This window comes from Stenella coeruleoalba (genome assembly GCF_951394435.1).
Source record: "Stenella coeruleoalba genome assembly, chromosome: 16".
Taxonomy (NCBI): Eukaryota; Metazoa; Chordata; class Mammalia; order Artiodactyla; family Delphinidae; genus Stenella; species Stenella coeruleoalba.
In genome coordinates, this window is record NC_137162.1 from 28,465,049 (window position 1) to 28,484,553 (window position 19,505).

Here is a 19,505-nt window from a genome sequence, read left to right on the forward strand (position 1 = left end):
GTCAAAAACTTCCCTAACATGGGAAAGGAAATGGCCGCCCAAGTCCAGGAAGCACAGAGTCCCATACAGGATAAACCCAAGGAGAAACATGCTGAGACACATAGTAATCAAATTGGTAAAAATTAAAGACAAAAAAAAATTATTGAAAGCAGCAAGGGAAAATGACAAATAACATACAAGGGAACTCCCATAAGGTTAACAGCTGATTTCTCAGCAGAAACTCTACAAGCCGGAAGGGAGTGGCATGACATATTTTAAGTGATGAAAGGGAAGAATATACAACCAAGATTACTCTACCCAGCAAGGATCTCATTCAGATTCGACGGAGAAATCAAAAGCTTTACAGACAAGCAAAAGCTAAGAGAATTCAGCACCACCAAACCAGCTCTACAACAAATGCTAAAGGAACTTCTCTAAGTGGGAAACACTAGAGAAGAAAAGGACCTATAAAAACAAACCCAAAACAATTAAGAAAATGGTAACAGAAACATACATATTGATAATTACCTTAAACGTGAATGGATTAAATGCTCCAACCAAAAGACACAGGCTTGCTGAATGGATACAAAAACATGACCCATATATATGCTGTCTACAAGAGACCCACTTCAGACCTAGGGACACATACAGACTGAAAGTGAGGGGATGGAAAAAGATATTCCATGCAAATGGAAATCAAAAGAAAGCTGGAGTAGCAATACTCATATCAGATAAAATAGATTTTAAAATAAAGAATGTTACAAGAGACAAGGAAGGACACTACATAATGATCAAGGGATCAATCCAAGAAGAAGATATAACAATTATAGATATATATGCACCCAACATAGGAGCACCTCAATACATAAGGCAACTGCTAACAGCTGTAAAAGAGGAAATTGACAGTAACACAATAATAGTGGGGGACTTTAACACCTCACTTACAGCAATGGACAGATCATCCAGACAGAAAATTAATAAGGAAACAAAAGCTTTAAATGATACAACAGACCAGATAGATTGAATTGATATTTATAGGACATTCCATCCAAAAACAGCAGATTACACTTTCTTCTCAAGTGCACACAGAACATTCTCCAGGATTGATCACATCTTGGGTCACAAATCAAACCTCAGTAAATTTAAGAAAATCGAAATCATATCAAGCATCTTTTGTGACCAAATGCTATGAGATTAGAAATCAATTATAGGGAAAAAAACGTAAAAAGCACAAACACATGGAGGCCAAACAATACGTTACTAAATAACAAAGAGATCACTGAAGAAATCAAAGAGAAAATCAAAAAATACTTAGAAACAAATGACAATGAAAACACGATGATCCAAAACCTATGGGATACAGCAAAAGCAGTTCTAAGAGGGAAGTTTATAGCAATACAATCCTACCTCAAGAAACAACAAACATGTCAAATAAACAATCTAACCTTATACCTAAAAGAACTAGAGGAAGAAGAACAAAACCCCAAGTTAGTAGAAGGAAAGAAATCATAAAGATCAGAGCAGAAATAAATGAAATAGAAACTAAGAAAACAATAGCAAAGATCAATAAAACTAAAAGCTGCTTCTCTGAGAAGATAAACAAAATTGATAAACCATTAGCCAGACTCATCAAGAAAAAGAGGGAGAGGACTCAAGTCAATAAAATTAGAAATGAAATAGAAGTTACAACAGACACCACAGAAATACAAAGCATTCTAAGAGACTACTACAAGCAACCGTATGCCAATAAAATGGACAATCTGGAAGAAATGGACAAATTCTTAGAAAGGGATAACCTTCCAAGACTGAACCAGGAAGAAATACAAAATATGAATAGACCAATCACAGGCAATGAAATTGAAACTGTGATTAAAAATATTCCAACAAAAAAAAGTCCAGGACCAGATGGCTTCACAGGTGAATTCTATCAAACATTTAGAGAAGAGCTAACACCCATCCTTCTCAAATTCTTCCAAAAAATTTCGGAGGAAGGAACTCCCAAACTCATTCTATGAGGCCACCATCACCCCGATACCAAAATCAGGCAAAGATACTCCAAAAAAAGAAAATTACAGACCAATATCACTGATGAATATAGATGCAGAAATCCTCAACAAAATACTAGCAAATAGAATCCTACAACACATTAAAAGGATCATACACCATGACCAAGTGGGATTTAACCCAGACATGCAAGGATTCTTAAATATACACAAATTAATCTACGTGATATACCATATTAACAAATTGAAGAATGAAAACCATATGATCATCTCAATAGATGCAGAAAAAGCTTTTGAAAAAATTCAACACCCAGGGGGCTTCCCTGATGGCACAGTGGTTGAGAGTCCGCCTGCCGATGCAGGGGACATGGGTTCATGCCCTGATCCGGGAAGATCCCACATGCCATGGAGCGGCTGGGCCCGTGAGCGATGGCCGCTGAGCCTGCACGTCTGGAGCCTGTGCTCCGCAATGGGAGAGGCCACAACAGTGAGAGACCCGCGTACCGCAAAAAAAAAAAAAAAAAAAAAAAAAAAAAAATTCAACACCCATTTATGATAAAAGCTCTACAGAAAGTAGGCATACAGGGAAACTACCTCAACATAATAAAGGCCATATATGACAAACCCACAGCAAACATAATTCTCAATGGTAAAAACCTGAAAGCATTTCCTCTAAGATCAGGAAAAAGACAAGGATGTCCACTCTCACCACTAGTATTCAACATAGTTTTGCAAGTCCTAGCCGTGGCAATCAGAGAAGAAAAAGAAATAAAAGGAATCCAAATTGGAAAAGAAGAAGTAAAACTGTCACTGTTTGCAGATGACATGATACTATACATAGAGAATCCTAAAGATGCCACCAGAAAACTACTAGAGTTAATCAATGAATTTGGTAAAGTTGCAGGATACAAAATTAATGCACAGAAATCTTTTGCATTCCTATACACTAGTGATGAAAAATCTGAAAGAGAAATTAAGGAAACACTCCCATTTACCATTGCAACAAAAAGAATAAAATACCTAGGAATAAACCTACCCAGGGAGACAAAAGACCTGTATGCAGAAAACTATAAGACACTGATGAAAGAAATTAAAGATGATACAAAGAGATGGAGAGATATACCGTGTTCTTGGATTGGAAGAATCAATATTGGGAAAATGACTATACTCCCCAAAGAAATCTACAGATTCAATGCAATCCCTATTAAATTACCAATGGCCTTTTTTACAGAACTAGAACATAAAATCTTAAAATTTGTATGGACACACAAAAGACCCCAAATAGCCAAGGCAGTCTTGAGGGAAAAAAACGGAGCTGGAGGAATCAGGCTCCCAGACTTCGGACTATACTACAAAGCTAGAGTAATCAAGACAGTATGGTACTGGCACAAAAACAGAAATATAGATCAATGGAACAGGATAGAAAGCCCAGAGGTAAACCCACGCACCTATGGTCAACTAATCTATGACAAAGGAGGCAAGGATATACAATGGAGAAAAGACAGTCTCTTCAATAAGTGGTGCTGGGAGAACTGGACAGCTGCATGTAAAAGAATGAAATTAAACACTCCCCCAAACCATACATGAAAATAAACTCAAAATGGATTAGAGACCTAAATGTAAGACTGGAAACTATAAAACTCTTAGAGGAAAGCATAGGAAGAACACTCTTTGACATAAATCACAGCAAGATCTTTTTTGATCCACCTCCTAGAGTAATGGAAATAAAAACAAAAATAAACAAATGGGACCTAATGAAACTTAAAAGTTCTTGCACAGCAAGGGAAACTACAAACAAGAGGAAAAGAAACCCTCAGAATGGGAGAAAATATTTATTTTTGAGAAAATATTTATTTCTGAGAAAATATTTTTGCAAACGAATCAAGAGACAAAGGATTAATCTCCAAAATATATAAACAGCTCATGCAGCTCAATAGTAAAAAAAAAAAAAAAAACAACCCAACCCAGAAATGGGCAGAAGACCTAAACAGACATTTCTCCAAAGAGACATACAGATGGCCAAGAAGGAAATGAAAAGCTGCTCATCATCACTAATTATTAGAGAAATGCAAATCAAAACTACAATGCGGGGCTTCCCTGGTGGCACAGTGGTTGAGAGTCTGCCTGCCGATGCAGGGGACACGGGTTCCTGCCCCAGTCTGGGAAGATCCCACATGCCGCGGAGCAGCTAGGCCCACGAGCCATGGCTGCTGAGCCTGCGCGTCCGGAGCCTGTGCTCCGCAACGGGAGAGGCCACAACAGTGAGAGGCCCGCATACTGCAAAAAAAAAAAAAAGAAAAAAAAAAACTACAATGAGGAATCACCTCATACCAGTTAGAATGGGCATCATTAGAAAATCTACAAACAACAAATGCTGGAAAGGTTGTGGAGAAAAGGGAACCCTCTTGCACTGTTGGTGGGAATGTAAATTGAGATAGCCACTATGGAGAACAGTATGGACGTTTCTTAAAAAACTAAAAATAGAATTACCAGATGACCCAGCAATCCCACTACCAGGCATATACCCAGAGAAATCCATAATTCAAAAAGACACATGCACCCCAATGTTCATTGCAGCACTATTTACAATAGCCAGGATATGGACGCAACCTAAATGCGCATCGACAGATGAATGGATAAAGAAGATGTGGCACATATATACAATGGAATATTACTCAGCCATAAAAAGGAACAAAACTGGGTCATTTGTAGAGACGTGGATGGATCTAGAGACTGTCATACATAGTGAAGTAAGTTAGAAAGAGAATAACAAATATGGTATATTAACGCATATATGTGGAAACTAGAAAAATGGTACAGATGAACTGGTTTGCAGGGCAGAAATTGAGACACAGATGCAGAGAACAAACATATGGACACCAAGGGGGGAAATTTGGTGGGGGGGGATGAATTGGGAGATTGGGATTGACATGTATACACTAATATGTATAAAATGGATAACTAATAAGAACCTGCTGTGTAAAAAAATAAATAAAATAAAACTCAAAAAAAATAATGTCTAACCAATAGTCCTAGCACTTTCATAGAATTTTTTATCATATAAGCACATTACAAAAATCAGCAAGTAAGTCAAACAAGTAAAAGTGTAACTCTAGGAAGCTAAAGATGTTTATTTTGTAAAACTTCACCAGTTGGGATAAACTGGGACAGACCAATCTGAATTCGTTGAAAGTATGAATCATGGAATATTTTAATGTGATTTGAACTGGGATTTCAAAGTGTTCACAGGTAGAGTTTCTTAAGCACTGATTTCAATAAATAATTGTCAGTAGCATAAAAAAAAAATCTCATTTTCTGAAATTGATGTATGATGATTGCTTTTGGAAAGTCCATTCCCACCAACCTTAATGTCAGGGACTATGGATAAAGTAGGAAATGACCGCTGGTTCTTTTGGGCAGCCTGATCTTCTAAACCAAAGACCACAATCCTCTTCTTGAAACTACTATATCACTTCTCTACCTTCTCTGCCTTCAGTTCCTTAGGCCAGTTTTTCTCCCTTTGGAACTGGCCTCAGATCATCTTGTCCAGCCATCTTGTTTTATAGATGAGAAATGAACCACAGAGGACAGGTGACTTGCCTGGGGTACCAGAGCTACTTAATGACAAAGCCAGGGCTAAAATCCAAATCTGCTGTTTCGAAGCCTGCTGTTCTTTGCCCTAAATCACACCACCCACTTGTCTTTCACCCCTGACAAAAAGCAGAACACAAAACTATGAGAATAGGGGTGAGGGGGGCACCTAGATAATACCAGTGAGAAGTTATTCTATCTCAAAAATAGAAATATGGGGGTGATAATAAGTGTTAATGCCTAAACTGACTAGCTTAGCAAGTGTTTGGCAGACTCAACCACATTTTAATAATCACTGCCTAAGGCCTCTGAAGTTAAAGAAAGCTCTTAGGCTGAGGAGGGCAGAGGCAGAATACTTTGGATAACATTAGAAGAATAAATACAAGGTTGGGGGAAAGTGCCTAAAATTTCCTAGACCAAGGAAAATCAATTCAAGGAGCTAAGGTACAGAGAGAAAGATGGTATAATTTGGCTTAGAATTAACTGCAACTTAAGTGAATGGAATGCCAAATGATTGGGTATTATACATATTTTTATTACGTTCTCATGATAAGAATTCAGAGAAAAGTGATGGGATGTGCCAACATAAAGAATAATAAAGCCTCACTCCTGTAAGCCACTGGCTCGACTTTGACATTTGTGACCTATCTCAGTAATTAAAGCACTGAAACAGTTCAGGTTCACTGCTGCTGTTATAAGGAAGACTGCTTGGTAAGATTCAAAGGAGCCAGTGGAATGTGAATTTTATGAAATCATAATTATTTTCACATGAGAACCGCTCAAAATGCAGAAATGCAAATAGAAGTCTTTAAAAATCTTTTAAAACTGAGGGCAAAAACAGGGTTAAAGGGAAGATAGACTGTCTGATTCTATAAGTAAGAATATTTCATTTTGAGAAAGTAATATATATAACTGGCACTCAGCAAGGGATAAATGGCTTCTGTTTCTAGCTAATGAGATTTGATTTAAAATATTTAATTGGGAGCAATGGACGAAGCTCAGGAACCAGAACCAAGAGCAAATACTTAGTTTTTCTGAGGGGTATGACAAAAATTCGTCCTTCTTATTTTTATACCATGGAACTCTAAGATGCCTTACTCACTGCAGTAGACAAGCCTAGATCCTATAATATTAAAATAATAAAAGGATATAACACTAAAAAAATTCAGGGCTTCCCTGGTGGCGCAGTGGTTGAGAGTTCGCCTGCTGACGCATACGACACAGGTTCGTGCCCCGGTCTGGGAAGATCCCACATGCCGCGGAGCCGCTGGGCCCGTGAGCCATGGCCGCTGAGCCTGCGCGTCTGGAGCCTGTGCTCCGCAAAGGGAGAGGCCACAACAGTGAGAGGCCCGCGTACCGCAAAAAAAAAAAAAAATCAAAGACTAATTAAAATAAATTAAGAAATACATTTATATGGAAAAAAATGATAAACAGGTATCCTGAGTTTCTCAACTATAAAAAGAACACAATAATCTGAAAGGTTATCATGATGAGCAAATAATATACATAAAATTCTTAAAGATGTGTCTGGTACACAATGAGTGCTTTGCAAATGGTAGCTATTATCATAGCCAGGATGAAGAATAAGTTCTGAGCTAATTAGACTGGACTAATCACCACCTCCTCCATGCTTCAGTTTCATTCTGAGCATGCAGATGTGATCACTGTTAGCCAACTAGGCAGCTTCTGAGATCTTTGACTAGATCACACAAGAAAACCAAAAATAGTATTTGGAAACCAAGGTGAGGGGAAAAGAGTTACCTGAGTAGGCAATGGCTAGCAAAACATGTTATGACATTATTTATAAGCAGCATTCATAAGGCAAGGGGTCACTCACAGTACAAAGATAAGAAGTCAAAGAAAATCAAGGCAATTTAGAAATCTTAAAAATTAAAGGAAGCTGTGACATAAGCCCTAATGAAAAGTAAAAAGTACTTCCAAAGGAACCTGTAAGACTCTTTGCTGGAACCATTTTTATCTAATTTGAAAACAATTCAAGACTCATGATCTTTTCACCTACCAACCAAGAGTCAGTATACTTATTTTCAACCCAGTATAGTTCTAGGAGGATTTGGATTTATTTTTCTTGGTTTTATGAAGCACTTAATTCCTTTCTGCTCCCAGTATGGAATTTATTTTTTAAGAATTCCACTTTCTTTTCCCTTTGAAGTCAAGGACCTTTCCCCTACTCATGTAATTCTAGAACTCAAAGCTGACAAAAAAGAAAACTGTTTTAACTCTGGGAGCATATTCTTGGGCAGGACATTTAAGGCTACATAGAGGAATGGTTATTAACGTATAAAGAAGGTTCCACGGGGATGAAAAAGAAATCCTTGTGCAATTTGAAGGCTAAATGCAGAGAAAAAGCAAAGCTCCTGAAGGGTAGGAGATAAAACTGTAATTACTATGGCTTTTCCTCTCTCCCCATGAATGGAAATGCTGTTTATGACTGAGAAATCTCTTTAAAAATATTCTGAAAGTTGCCAGGTAGATTATTAACAGATTTATCTGTTTATTCCAAAGTTTGGGATTTGCTTCTTTTCAAATATTCCAAGAGTCAAACTGAGAGAACGTCTGTTTCTCAGAAAAACATTAATAAATAAGAGCTTGGATTTATGGCCTTTGTCCACTCTCCTGATACTGTTCTTTCCTTCTTGAAAAACAATCCAAATGCATCCCTACCCAAAATACATATTGATCTTAACAGTGAAATACAGGAACTCTTTTTTTTTGAATCTTCCCACATAAGGACTCATAAAAATAGGCCTAGAGGACAGTGACCTGAAACCAGAAAAATCTAGGTCTCCAATTCCCATCATAGTCTCTCCAACCCTACAAGCACACTTAAGGTTCAAAAAGAAAAATTAATGCCCAAACAGCCTGTGAGGCACATAGACATGGAAAAATTTTCTATCCTGGTCTTACCAGGCATCAGATAACACATTGTTAAAATCGTCAATGGACCATTCATTTAGAAAGGGTTCTAACCTTTTAAAATCACGAACTAACATCAGCAACAGTATGTCGGGGATCTTGGACCACACGCACAATGGCTTCTTTGTCGAGTAAGCAAAGAAGCTGTGTTATTTTGGTTGCCTGGAAATTCTTATTTGTTCCGCTGAACTGCAAAGATCTTGGATCCCTATTAAAGGCTGTGGATCTCCACATAAGTGATATCTCTGTTACAGAGAAAGAAGGGGCTGCTGCACTTGCTAGAATGTCTTCGGCTTTGAATCAGATGCTCCAAGTTTGGTTTCAACCAGACTTCCAGTGTGCCCAATGCCAAACTTCAAGCTTTAAGCAAGGGGAGAAAAGTCTAGATCCCAGGAGCACACCCAATCACTCAGATAAAGGAGCAGAAGCATGCTTCAATTGGACTAAAGTTGGTTCCCTTTGTTAGCACCAATCTCTCATTTAGTTCTTCACAGACTAAATTACAGCTTCTCTCAGAGAAGAGGACCTGGATATTGAGAATGAATTAAAGTAGGTATTAAAGTAGAAATTTCAAGGCCAAATATCCACAAAGTCAGGCAAAGCAGCATCTGAGGCCAGTACCAGAAAGTGGTGGAATTCAATGGGCAGCAATTCTGAATACTTGAGTTCCCCTAGAACCTGTCCAGCCTCATGGCCCAACCTGTACCCCAATCATGGGCACCACCTCCTCGATCCACAGTAAGTCCAGTGGGGTTGAGGCTCGACTTTGTCGGTGGTGAATTCGGCGTAGCCGCAGAAGGTACAGGATGATGGCCAGTAGCACCACCAGGATACAGGCGAAGAAAAGATAGTGGTTGTACACAAAGGAGAGACGGAACCAGCTACCATGGGCTTGTCGGGCACCTTCCTGCCGTAGCTCCCTAAGGAAGAAGGTGGAAAGAAATGTTAGTTTAGGAGAGAAGTATTTATGCCAATTTAAAAGGCCCAGAGGTTTTACCCATTTACTCCATCCATGTAAACATGCTATAATACCAGCTCCACAGAGCAAGCAAAGCTGAAGCATGTCCCCAGGCCCAGAGCTGGTGTGTGTGATTCCTTCTATACCTTCCTTTCCCCGGCCTAGAGGGAGCCTCACAGGCCTACCCCCTCTAGAATCTGGAGGCAAAATTAGAAGCCAAAGAAATGAACAGTAAGACAAGACTGGTCACCTGTCAAATAAGTCTTAACAGTGACCCCATACCACCCTGGCCTACACAGTTTGTAAATATGGTGCGAATGAGTAGGGTGGCCCCTGAATCTAATCAAGAAATCAGAGTATATCTAAATCTTAAAAAAAAAAGTTGCTGTGCTTCCTGAGCATTTAGGATTTATCTAGAGAAAGCTGTCACTTAATCAATTGTATTATAAACCGAAGAAAAAATAGACATGTAAACCTAAGTGCAGTGATCTGTCTAGAACAGAAGCCCTTCTCTCATGGTCCAGATACCAGATCCATTTTCATTCTGTTTGACCTGCAGTGTTTTTTAAAAATGTGAATCTCCAAACAGAAAGACCACATATAAAATATGGGTTTCTGGCTTCTCGACAAAGGAGAGCTGGCAGATGCTGGGACAGCACTTTTGCATGACGTAATCAGCCTTTTGTTTGGGGCACATACTCTCCAGTTCCCCACTTCTCTCACCCACCTGGCTTCTATACTGAGTTTAAAGAAACAGGCACCAAAGATTAAGAGTTCATCTTAGTTTATTTAAAATAGTCCAGAGGAGAGAGCACCTAAAAATTATCCCAAATATCTTATGGTACATAAGAGCAAGACATCCCCTAAAAGCATCTCAGGTCCTTTGTTCTAATTCTGGCCCACCAAAAAGCCTTCCAAGTCAATGACATGATCTCTAGAGTGACTCTACCCATTAGGAAAGATTGCTGTATAGGAACAACATATCCCAGTCCTCCAGTCAGATAGAGATAGTTCCAGAGTAACTTTAGTTCATCAGTCAATATCTTAGAAGTTGTTAGTAAGAGCTCAATTCTAAAGATTGATTTGTTGTAGATAAACAAAACTGAATTCCTGGGAACTCCCTGGCGGTCCAGTGGTTAGGACTTGGCGGTTTCACTGTCGAGGCCGTGGGTTCAATCCCTGGTCAGGGAACTAAGATCTCACAAGCCACGTGGCACGGCCAAAAAAAACCCACTGAATTCCTGAAATTGCAAAGAAGAACATACTCCAGACCAATAATTCTCAGACTTCTTTCTGTTTCAACATGCCTGGTAAGTAATAGTAGTTTCACGTGGCAGTAATAAGGGGCGTTTGGGTGGGTTTTTTGTTTTGTCTTTTTGAGGGGGAGTTTACTTAAGAAATCTATTTTGAGGCACCAACTAACATCCTCTGAGTTCAAGATGCCAGCTTGGTCAGTCCCCTTTACCTGAGTGGTAAGAAGCGTGTTTTATATAAAATGGCTCCCAGTGTCCACTGAACCTCTCGGTCATACACCAGTTGGGCTGTCTGCAGATTTGGGTAGTCATAGGGAAAGTGGAATCCTTCATGAAGAACTTGGTACATCCAAGCTGACTTAAAACACTGATATCTGTGTGACAAAAAATAATTAATTTTTTTTAAAGAAGGAAAAGAGGGACTTCCCTGGTGGTGCAGTGGTTAAGAATTTGCCTGCCAACGCAGAGGACGTGGGTTTGAGCCCTGGTCCGGGAAGATCCCACATGCCGCGGAGCAGCTAAGCCTGTGAGCCACAACTACTGAGCCTGTGCTCTAGAGCCTGCAAGCCACAACTACTGAGCCTGTGTGCCACAACTACTGAAGCCCGCACGCCTAGAGCCCGTGCTCCACAATAAGGGAAGCCACCGCAATGAGAAGCCTGCGCACCGCAACGAAGAGTAGCCCCCGCACGCCGCAACTAGAGAGAGCCCGCACGCAGCAACGAAGACCCAATGCAGCCAAAAATAAAAATAAATTTTTTTAAAAAAAAGAAGAAAAAAAAAAAAAGAATTCAAATGCTTTCTGCATATTCCCACTAGATGTCAAAAAGACCTCTCTTTCCCTGTTTCACCTTCCTCACCTCTAGGTGGAGCCAAATCTGAGCCTCCTCTATGTTAACGTTTACCACAAAAGGGAAGAACACCTCTATGCAATGTAACAACACTATTGTGAGTACGTTTTACTTTTCTTTTTCTTTCTTTTTTTTCTAACAGCTCTTATTTTCAGGGAGAATGCTGAAATATCTACAAATATGATGTTTTGGATTTGCTTCAAAATGACTGAATTGTGGGGTGGGAAAACAGATGAAACAAGAGGGCTGGAAGCTGACAGCTATTAGGAGAGAAGCTGGGTGACAGACATTCAAGAGTTCATTAAACTGTTCTATTTTTGTTTATGTTTAAATTTTTTTTAACTAAAACATTTACAAAATGGGAGAACTGATGAACCAAACTGGCAAAATATTGATATGTGTTGAAGCTGGGTGACAGTTACACGTGGGTTTCTGTTACTGTTCTTTCTACTTTTCTGCATGTTTGATATTTTAATAAAAATTAAAAAATAAAAAGACCACCACTTTTGATTTAAAACCACTTGGAGAGAACACTTTTTGGTAACCACCAGTTTCCCTTGGCTTCACTAAAATAAGCTCACTATTTTGGCCTCTACCCTTCAGAAAATCAAAATCTGAAATAACCAAATCCTCCTTCAACATAAAATCCAATCTGTACTATCACTCGTTCTCTTTCATTCATTGTTCATACACTTTTTTAAAAAATTTAATTTAATTTTATTTTTTTGGCTGTGTTGCATCTTCATTGCTGCGCACAGCCTTTCTCTAGTTGCGGCAAGCAGGGTCTACTCTTTGTCACGGTGCTTGGGCTTCTCATTGTGGTGGCTTTTCTTGTTGTGGAGCACGGGCTCTAGGCACATAGGCTTCAGTAGCTGTAGCACGGGGGCTCAATAGTTGTGACAGGCGGGTCCTAGAGTGCATGGGCTTCAGTAGTTGCAGCGTGTGGGCTCAGTAGCTGTGGCGCGCAGGCTCTAGGGTGCGTGGGCTTCAGTAGTTGTGGTGCACGGGCTCAGTAGTTGTGGCTCGTAGGCTCTAGGGCGCAGGCTCAGTAGCTGTGGTGCACAGGCTTAGTTGCTCCGTGGCATGTGGGATCTTTCCGGACCAGGGCTCGAACCCACGTCCCCTGCATTGGCAGGCGGATTCTTAACCACTGCACCACCAAGGAAGTCCCGTTCATACATTTTAAGGCCACATCTAAGGGAGAAAAGGAAGTTACTTACTTGAGTCGATGCTCATCTGCATGTGATGAAAAGAGGCCATTCTTGAATCTCTGAGTGAGTACTGACCAAGCCATGCCACAGTAATCCTGGAACAACCACAGAGAAATGGTGCAACATGAAATGGGAGGCAAACTGTAAATCCGCCACAGTCATAGCTGTTCCGTTTCTAAAGTTACTTGTGGGATACTAGTTGACAAAGGAAAACAGAAATGGCATATTCATTCACCAAACACAGTGCCAGGTCCTGGGCAAGGCAAGTCCCTGAACTCAGGCCACTGAGTGACTTGAGTTACCTGGGAATAGTCCTTTTTATTCCTATTGCCTCCACATTCACTACGAAGCCTGCCTGACATGGCTCCTGAGCCTCTTAGGCTTCAGATATGGGTAAGGTTAGGACCAGGAGTAGCAACATCAAAAGCCAAACAGAGCTTCATTCTATCCTATGTAGGACTGACATGAGTAGGTCAAACAGATAGAACAGAAAATGGTCAAAGATCTATCACTGGGACTTCCCTGGTGGCACAGTGGTTAAGACTCCGCCTGCCAATGCAGGGAACACAGGTTCAAGCCTTGGTCCGGGAAGATCCCACACGCCGTGGAGCAACTAAGCCCGTGCACCACAACTACTGAGCCTGCGCTCTAGAGCCCGTGAGCCACAACTACTGAGCCCGTGTGCCACAACTACTGAAGCCTGCGTGCCTAGAGCCTGTGCTCTGCAACAAGAGAAGCCACCGCAATGAGAAGCCCGTGCACCGCAACGAAGAGTAGCCCCTGCTCGCCGCAACTAGAGAAAGCCCGCTTGCAGCAATGAAGACCCAATGCAGCCAAAAATAAAATAAATAAAATAAATTTATATTAAAAACAAAAAGATCTATCACTGGCCTGCCTCTGTGTTGTAATTCTCACCAAAGGAATCATTCCTTTTGGTTTGTTCAGTGAACTAACATTTCCTGCATGTCTACTGTATGCCAGGTGCTATTCTAGGTGCCAGGGGGGATCCAGCAGTGAATAAAACAGACAAAAATTTCGTTCCTTACGAAGCTTACTTTCTAGTGGTGGGGGACAGACAATAACCAAATATACATGCATACATACATACATATACACATACATACACAGAGTGGGTTAGATGATGTAAGTGCTCGTGGGAAAAATAAAGCAGGAAAGGGAAATAGGTAATATTGGGGAGACCTGCAATTTTGTATAGGATGGCCAAGGAAGGTGTCACTGGGACGATAACAGTTGAGTCAAAGTTAAAAAAAAAAAAGGGCGAACGAAATCATCTTTTACCTAGGAAAGAAAACATATTAAGCCACTAGCAGTTTGGGCAAGTAATAACTTGAGCCCTTTGATGTTCAAGAGAATAGGATTTGAGGAAGTTTTAAAATGAGAGAAAGATTCAGGCTATGGACGCTTAGGGGACGCTGGAAAGGAAAGGGAATATGAGGGTATTCCTAGAGGCAAGGGCAAATACAAACCAGGTTTTCCTCAATATTTCTTAGAGACTGCCTTTAGAGAACAGAATAGTACAAACACTGCAGATATTATTCCTTTTGGAAGCCTTATACCAAGCGAACCTTAGAGAATTCTAAGAAAGCAGAAGGGAAAGAATAAAAAATATAAGAGAGGACAGATCTCCCCATAAATTTTTCTGATAAAAGAAACAGGGCTTCCCTGGTGGCGCAGTGGTTGAGAGTCCGCCTGCCAATGCAGGGGACACAGGTTCGTGCCCCGGTCCAGGAGGATCCCACGTGCCACGGTGCGGCTGGGCCCGTGAGCCATGGCTGCTGAGCCTGTGCATCCGGAGCCCGTGCTCCGCAACGGGAGAGGCCACAGCAGAAAGAGGCCCGCGTACCGCAAAAAAAAAAAAAAAAAAAAAAGAGAGACAGATATACAAAAATTAAAAAGAGATGAATCCAAATTAAAGCAGACACTGTAGAAAGCTAGCTAAACTTTTACCTGTCCAAATAACTAATGTTTTAAACCTATAAGATGCTTAAGTCCTAAATGTGCTCTAAGTGCATGTTTACTTCTTCTGCAATTTAAATGCACTATCATTGCTTTTTGCAACATCTTTTTAATATTCTAAGTGACCTTATACCATCCTTAAAACTCAAGGTAAGAAAATGAAAGTGCACTTGCCCACCTGTGTGACATCATCTCCAAAAGCACATTACACCTGGGAGCAACCAGTAAGGGAAAAATACCTGGAGATGACACTTTTGGCCACAAACAGTAATTAAGAGTATTGGAAAGCTGGAGGAAAAACCATTAACCACCATGACAATATTAGACCTGGGTGATAATTTGGGTAATAGGACACCCGTGGAAACCTAAGCTTAATTAATTAGAAGGCAGTATAGCACAGCAGGTTCCTTAACTTCTCGAAGTCCACCTCCTCATCTGTAAAATGAGGGCTCACAGGGCTCCTGCCAAGAATCCAGTGAGATCATGCATGCAAAGCCCTTCACACGGCATCTGGTACAAAGTCAGGCGTACAATAAATGGCTGCTGCCAGGATGAGTCACTTTATTATTAATAATTTACCTGAGCAGCCTTGGCAAACGTTGGCCCGTGGTAGCGGCCACCGATGCGTAACACATCCTCTGTACAGTAAAAGAACTCGGAGAAACCGTAGAACTCGCTGTTGTTGAAGTCAATGGGTGACTGGTAGATGCCGTTCAGTGAGGCCTGGCTGGTGCTGGAGCGAGCCAACAGGGGGCTCAGCATGGCCCCACAAGCCACCCAGTCCCCTCTTCCTCGGACATGAAGGACCTGGCTGTTCCTTTCCACCACATCTGTGAGTCCCACAGGCAGGCAGGGATCGAGAAATGGATTGTCAGGACTCAGACCTGTCTTCTGGCCCAGCAACCTGTCACAATCACAAGAACAAACAAAACACATCACTACTGTACTCAGCCTCCTCTAAGATGCTTCCCAGATATCTTGTTATCTTTCTACATGACACCCCTAAAAACAAGGATGGAGTGTTACCACGTAGTTGTGTCACGTGAACATTTAAATTATGCAAATTCAATTTAGAAAAAGAAAGAAATATGGCAGTGATTTTGTTCAACCTTTTAGTCAACATGTATATTTCCCAATGTATAGTGAAATTGGAGATGTGAATCTGCTGTTCTCCCTCTGGTCTTCATTCCCATTTGCCTCTTAAAAGTGAAAAGATCTCACCATTCTGAGCGCAATTCTAATGTTTAAAAAAACAACTGGGAGGAGGTGAAGTGGGAAGGGCTGAGGAGTGTCCTGAGGCAGGGACCATGGCAGTGGTGCAGTGGCGATAGGTGGCAAAAGTGACCGAGTACATGCCCAGTTCTGAGGGGGAAGGGAGGGGCAGGTTTTGATTCCCATCACGGCCATCACACAGCTCTGATTAATTAAAGTCTGTACTTGTCTAGCAACAGTATTCTCATTCCTAAAGAGATTAATATGCAGATCTGGCCAAAGATGGAAATTAAGTAGAGACCAAATAACTTGGCCAACTACAGTTAATTACTCATGAGTTCCTAAGACAAATGTTGAAGAGTGGACTTCGTGGGATGAAGATGCACCCACAAGTGTAGAGACTGAAGGAGGGAATGGGAATGTGGCAACACAACAAAATGCTTTGGAACAAGTGGAACCTACTTTAAAGATGTGACACCACCCATAAGGAAAACTCAGAAAATTATTAAAAAGAGAGAAACATTAAGTTTTAACATCCCAGGAAGCACAGGTTTCTCTATAGATTAGTAGATACACAAGATGAGTAATCAATCTTCTGAACTAGGTAACTTAGATACATGGTAAAAAAAAATACCAATGCATGAGAAGAAGATGATGCAGCCTCTTCCGAGGCAGCAAAAAACATGATACAGAGATAAAAGAGCAGCAAAACAACAAAGGAAGGAAATGGAAGAGGAAGCACAGTGGCTAAAGTTGGTGTGAAACTTTCATAGTAATTGTTCTTCAGATGCCATAGTGTCAGCAGGAGTGACCTGAACTCCATAACCCAAGCAACATTTGTATGGATTTAAGAGTACTTTCAGAATACAAACACACTGCTTGGTTTTAATGCATTCATCAATCATCCAGATAACAGGATTCTCCCAAAGCACCTTGAACTCTTAGGAGTTTAGACTCAGAAAAACAAAAAAGACTTATGAGACAATATTTTCTTTAACATGCTCCCAATATAAGGCAATTGACTACTGTAGAGAAATTATTACAAATGGGATAAACCAGTAGCTCTTCAAGCCACTGTTTCCAGCTAAACAAATGGGGGTAAATAGTTTTATGGTGGAAAAGAACTCTGCTCTCTATTATGCTTTCCTTTAATGTGCATAATGATAAAAATAATTTTAAATGCTAAAAAACCCACAACTATTTGTACATTATGGTCTAAATACTTCATCTGGTACACAATGAAGAATCAGTGGTCTGTCCAATGCTAGAGGAAAAAATGTCTATTCTGGACTTAAAGAGAATATTTTAAAGGCTAATTTTAACTACTATTTTAAAGGCTAATTTTGATTAAGATACTTTTAATCTTTTATGCACACTATGGAACCTTAAGTCCCACGTAAGATGCAACTCCACTGTAATTCAGAAAACATGTCCTGCACACTTCCATGTATTGATAGAATGAACTTCCAGTAGCTACATTGCACTGCACAACTTAAATTGGTGACTTAATTGATCTCACTCATCCTGTGATACCATGTCTGAAGATGGGCACAGCAAGAAGTCACCACAATAAGCCACTGTACATTTTTGAGTCTTAATAACAAAGATTAGAAGGCACTCTCAAGCAGATCAAGTGGGACTACTAATAGAGGGTCTCTAAAAGATGCTACCCCATTGGCAGGGGTGGTCAGAAAGGAGGAAGCAAGGACGTATCTATCTAGTAGGATGTAACCATTTTTTCCTAATATCTGCAGCCTGACAACATTCTATTTCAGAATCACAGATCCCATGTCAAACATACCTGTTTTTGTTAAGAGTTTCATTCATCACAAGGTCTTCATAGCGCTGCCGGGCAAAGTTGCCCCCGAATCCCAGAAAGGTTGTGACGTAAACCCTATACACATGTTCAGTGTGTTGCACATCACAGCCCAGGTTGAACTCGGCCAGCAAGATCTTCGCAGCTTCTTCCTGTAATACGATGTAAAGGGAACTTTACTTTTGGTTGACTTCTAGAAAGGTGTGACATTGCTAATACACTAGATTTCATCTGCTATGACTACTCTTTAAAACGTCTTGTAGCATTCTTTCATCCTCACAGCATTATTTTAAACAAAGACATAAAATGACAAGACTACACAAAAAGGAACAAATCAGAGACTAAATAACAAATTAGAGACTAAAATACTTTCTGTAGTTAGACAGAAGGTAGAATCATTACAGATGATGTCATTATCTGGCGTGTACTTTTCTGATTTTCCAATTCTCCAAAATGGGAAGGTACTATTTTTATAATCAAAAAAAAAATCCGGAGACACATAGTTTTTTGAGGCAGAAGCTTGGTGTGTCCCCCTAGTTTTTTGAGGCAGAAGCCTGGTGTGTCCCCCTTTGCTATCCTTTTCTACTTCACCCAAAAAGAAAAAAAAAATCCTTTGACAAAAATAAATTTAAGGAATTTGAGAGATCATCATGAGATCTATTCTATGGCTTTTTCTAAAACTATTTAAGATGCCTTAATATTCCCTGTGACAGATTTGAGGATTAGAAAAGTTCAATTTTATTGTACCTCTGTTTTTGTTTTTTTTTTGACTTCAGGTACAGAGGTTGAATTAGTCATATTCCTCAGTTCATGGCACACTATCATGGCAAAGCCCCACTTTTATTTTATTTATTTACTTCCTTTTATCCTCATACTCACTGCCATTCTGGCTCCTGCCACAGGCAATCATTCTAATGTGCTTAATATGTAGTATTTGTTTGTATGTATTGTTGCAAAATGGGATTGTTTTGAATGTATTTATTTTAAATTTCTGAAAATGCTACTGTGCCCAGCAATTCCACTCCTAGGTATATACTCAAGAAAACTGAAAACATGTCTACACAAAAATGTGTACATGAGTGTTCATAGCAGCGCTATCCATAATAGCCAAAAACTGGAAACAACCTAAATGTCCATCAGCTGATGAATGGATAAACAAAATGTGTCATGGTCACACAATGGAATGTTATTCAGCCAAAAAGGGAATAAAGTACTGATATCTGCTACAACATGGATAAGCCTTGAAAACTTTTGCTAAATGAAAGAAGCCTGACATAAAAGGCCACATATTTTATGGTTCCATAGGCAAATCCATAGGGACAGAAAGGTTAATGGTTGTCAGGGCTGGGGAGAGGGGAATGGTGAGTAACTGCTAATGAATATGGGGCTTCTTCTTTTTTTTTTTTTTTTTTTTGCGGTACGCGGGCCTCTCACTGTTGTGGCCTCTCCCGTTGCGGAGCACAGGCTCCAGACGCACAGGCTCAGCGGCCATGGCTCACGGGCCCAGCTGCTCCGCGGCATGTGGGATCTTCCCGGACCGGGGCACGAACCCGTGTCCCCTGCATCGGCAGGTGGACTCTCAACCACTGCGCCACCAGGGAAGCCCGGGGCTTCTTTTTGAGGTGATGAAATGTTCTGGAATTTGACAGTGGTGATTGCACAACTTTGTGAACGGTACAAAAAATTAGATATTTAGGATTATTTAAAATGTTTAAAGTGC

General features: G+C 40.3%; 1 protein-coding gene and 1 pseudogene across 6 annotated transcripts in view; one reads left to right on the plus strand and one right to left on the minus strand.

Annotated features, from left to right (window-relative positions):
* The window catches only part of ENTPD7 (ectonucleoside triphosphate diphosphohydrolase 7), a 52,357-nt gene that overhangs the window by 7,792 nt on the left and 25,060 nt on the right, over window positions 1-19,505 (minus strand). For 3 of the 5 annotated variants that reach the window (XM_079900647.1, XM_079900649.1, XM_079900648.1), the window contains 5 exons: window positions 17,771-17,937; window positions 15,337-15,661; window positions 12,790-12,875; window positions 10,931-11,092; window positions 4,102-9,427 (listed from right to left, as the gene is read on the minus strand). In XM_079900647.1, the coding sequence (XP_079756773.1) occupies window positions 9,196-9,427; window positions 10,931-11,092; window positions 12,790-12,875; window positions 15,337-15,661; window positions 17,771-17,937 (972 nt within the window). In that variant the 3' untranslated portion in view covers window positions 4,102-9,195. Of the gene's footprint in view, window positions 1-4,101; window positions 9,428-10,930; window positions 11,093-12,789; window positions 12,876-15,336; window positions 15,662-17,770; window positions 17,938-19,505 lie in introns of those variants that run through there. The other 2 variants (XR_013824346.1, XR_013824347.1) reach the window with 1 other exon arrangement.
* LOC307175132 (receptor-binding cancer antigen expressed on SiSo cells-like) lies at window positions 15,772-16,731 on the plus strand (annotated as a pseudogene). The gene is made up of 2 exons: window positions 15,772-15,786; window positions 16,142-16,731. The product of its transcript is annotated as a receptor-binding cancer antigen expressed on SiSo cells-like (transcript).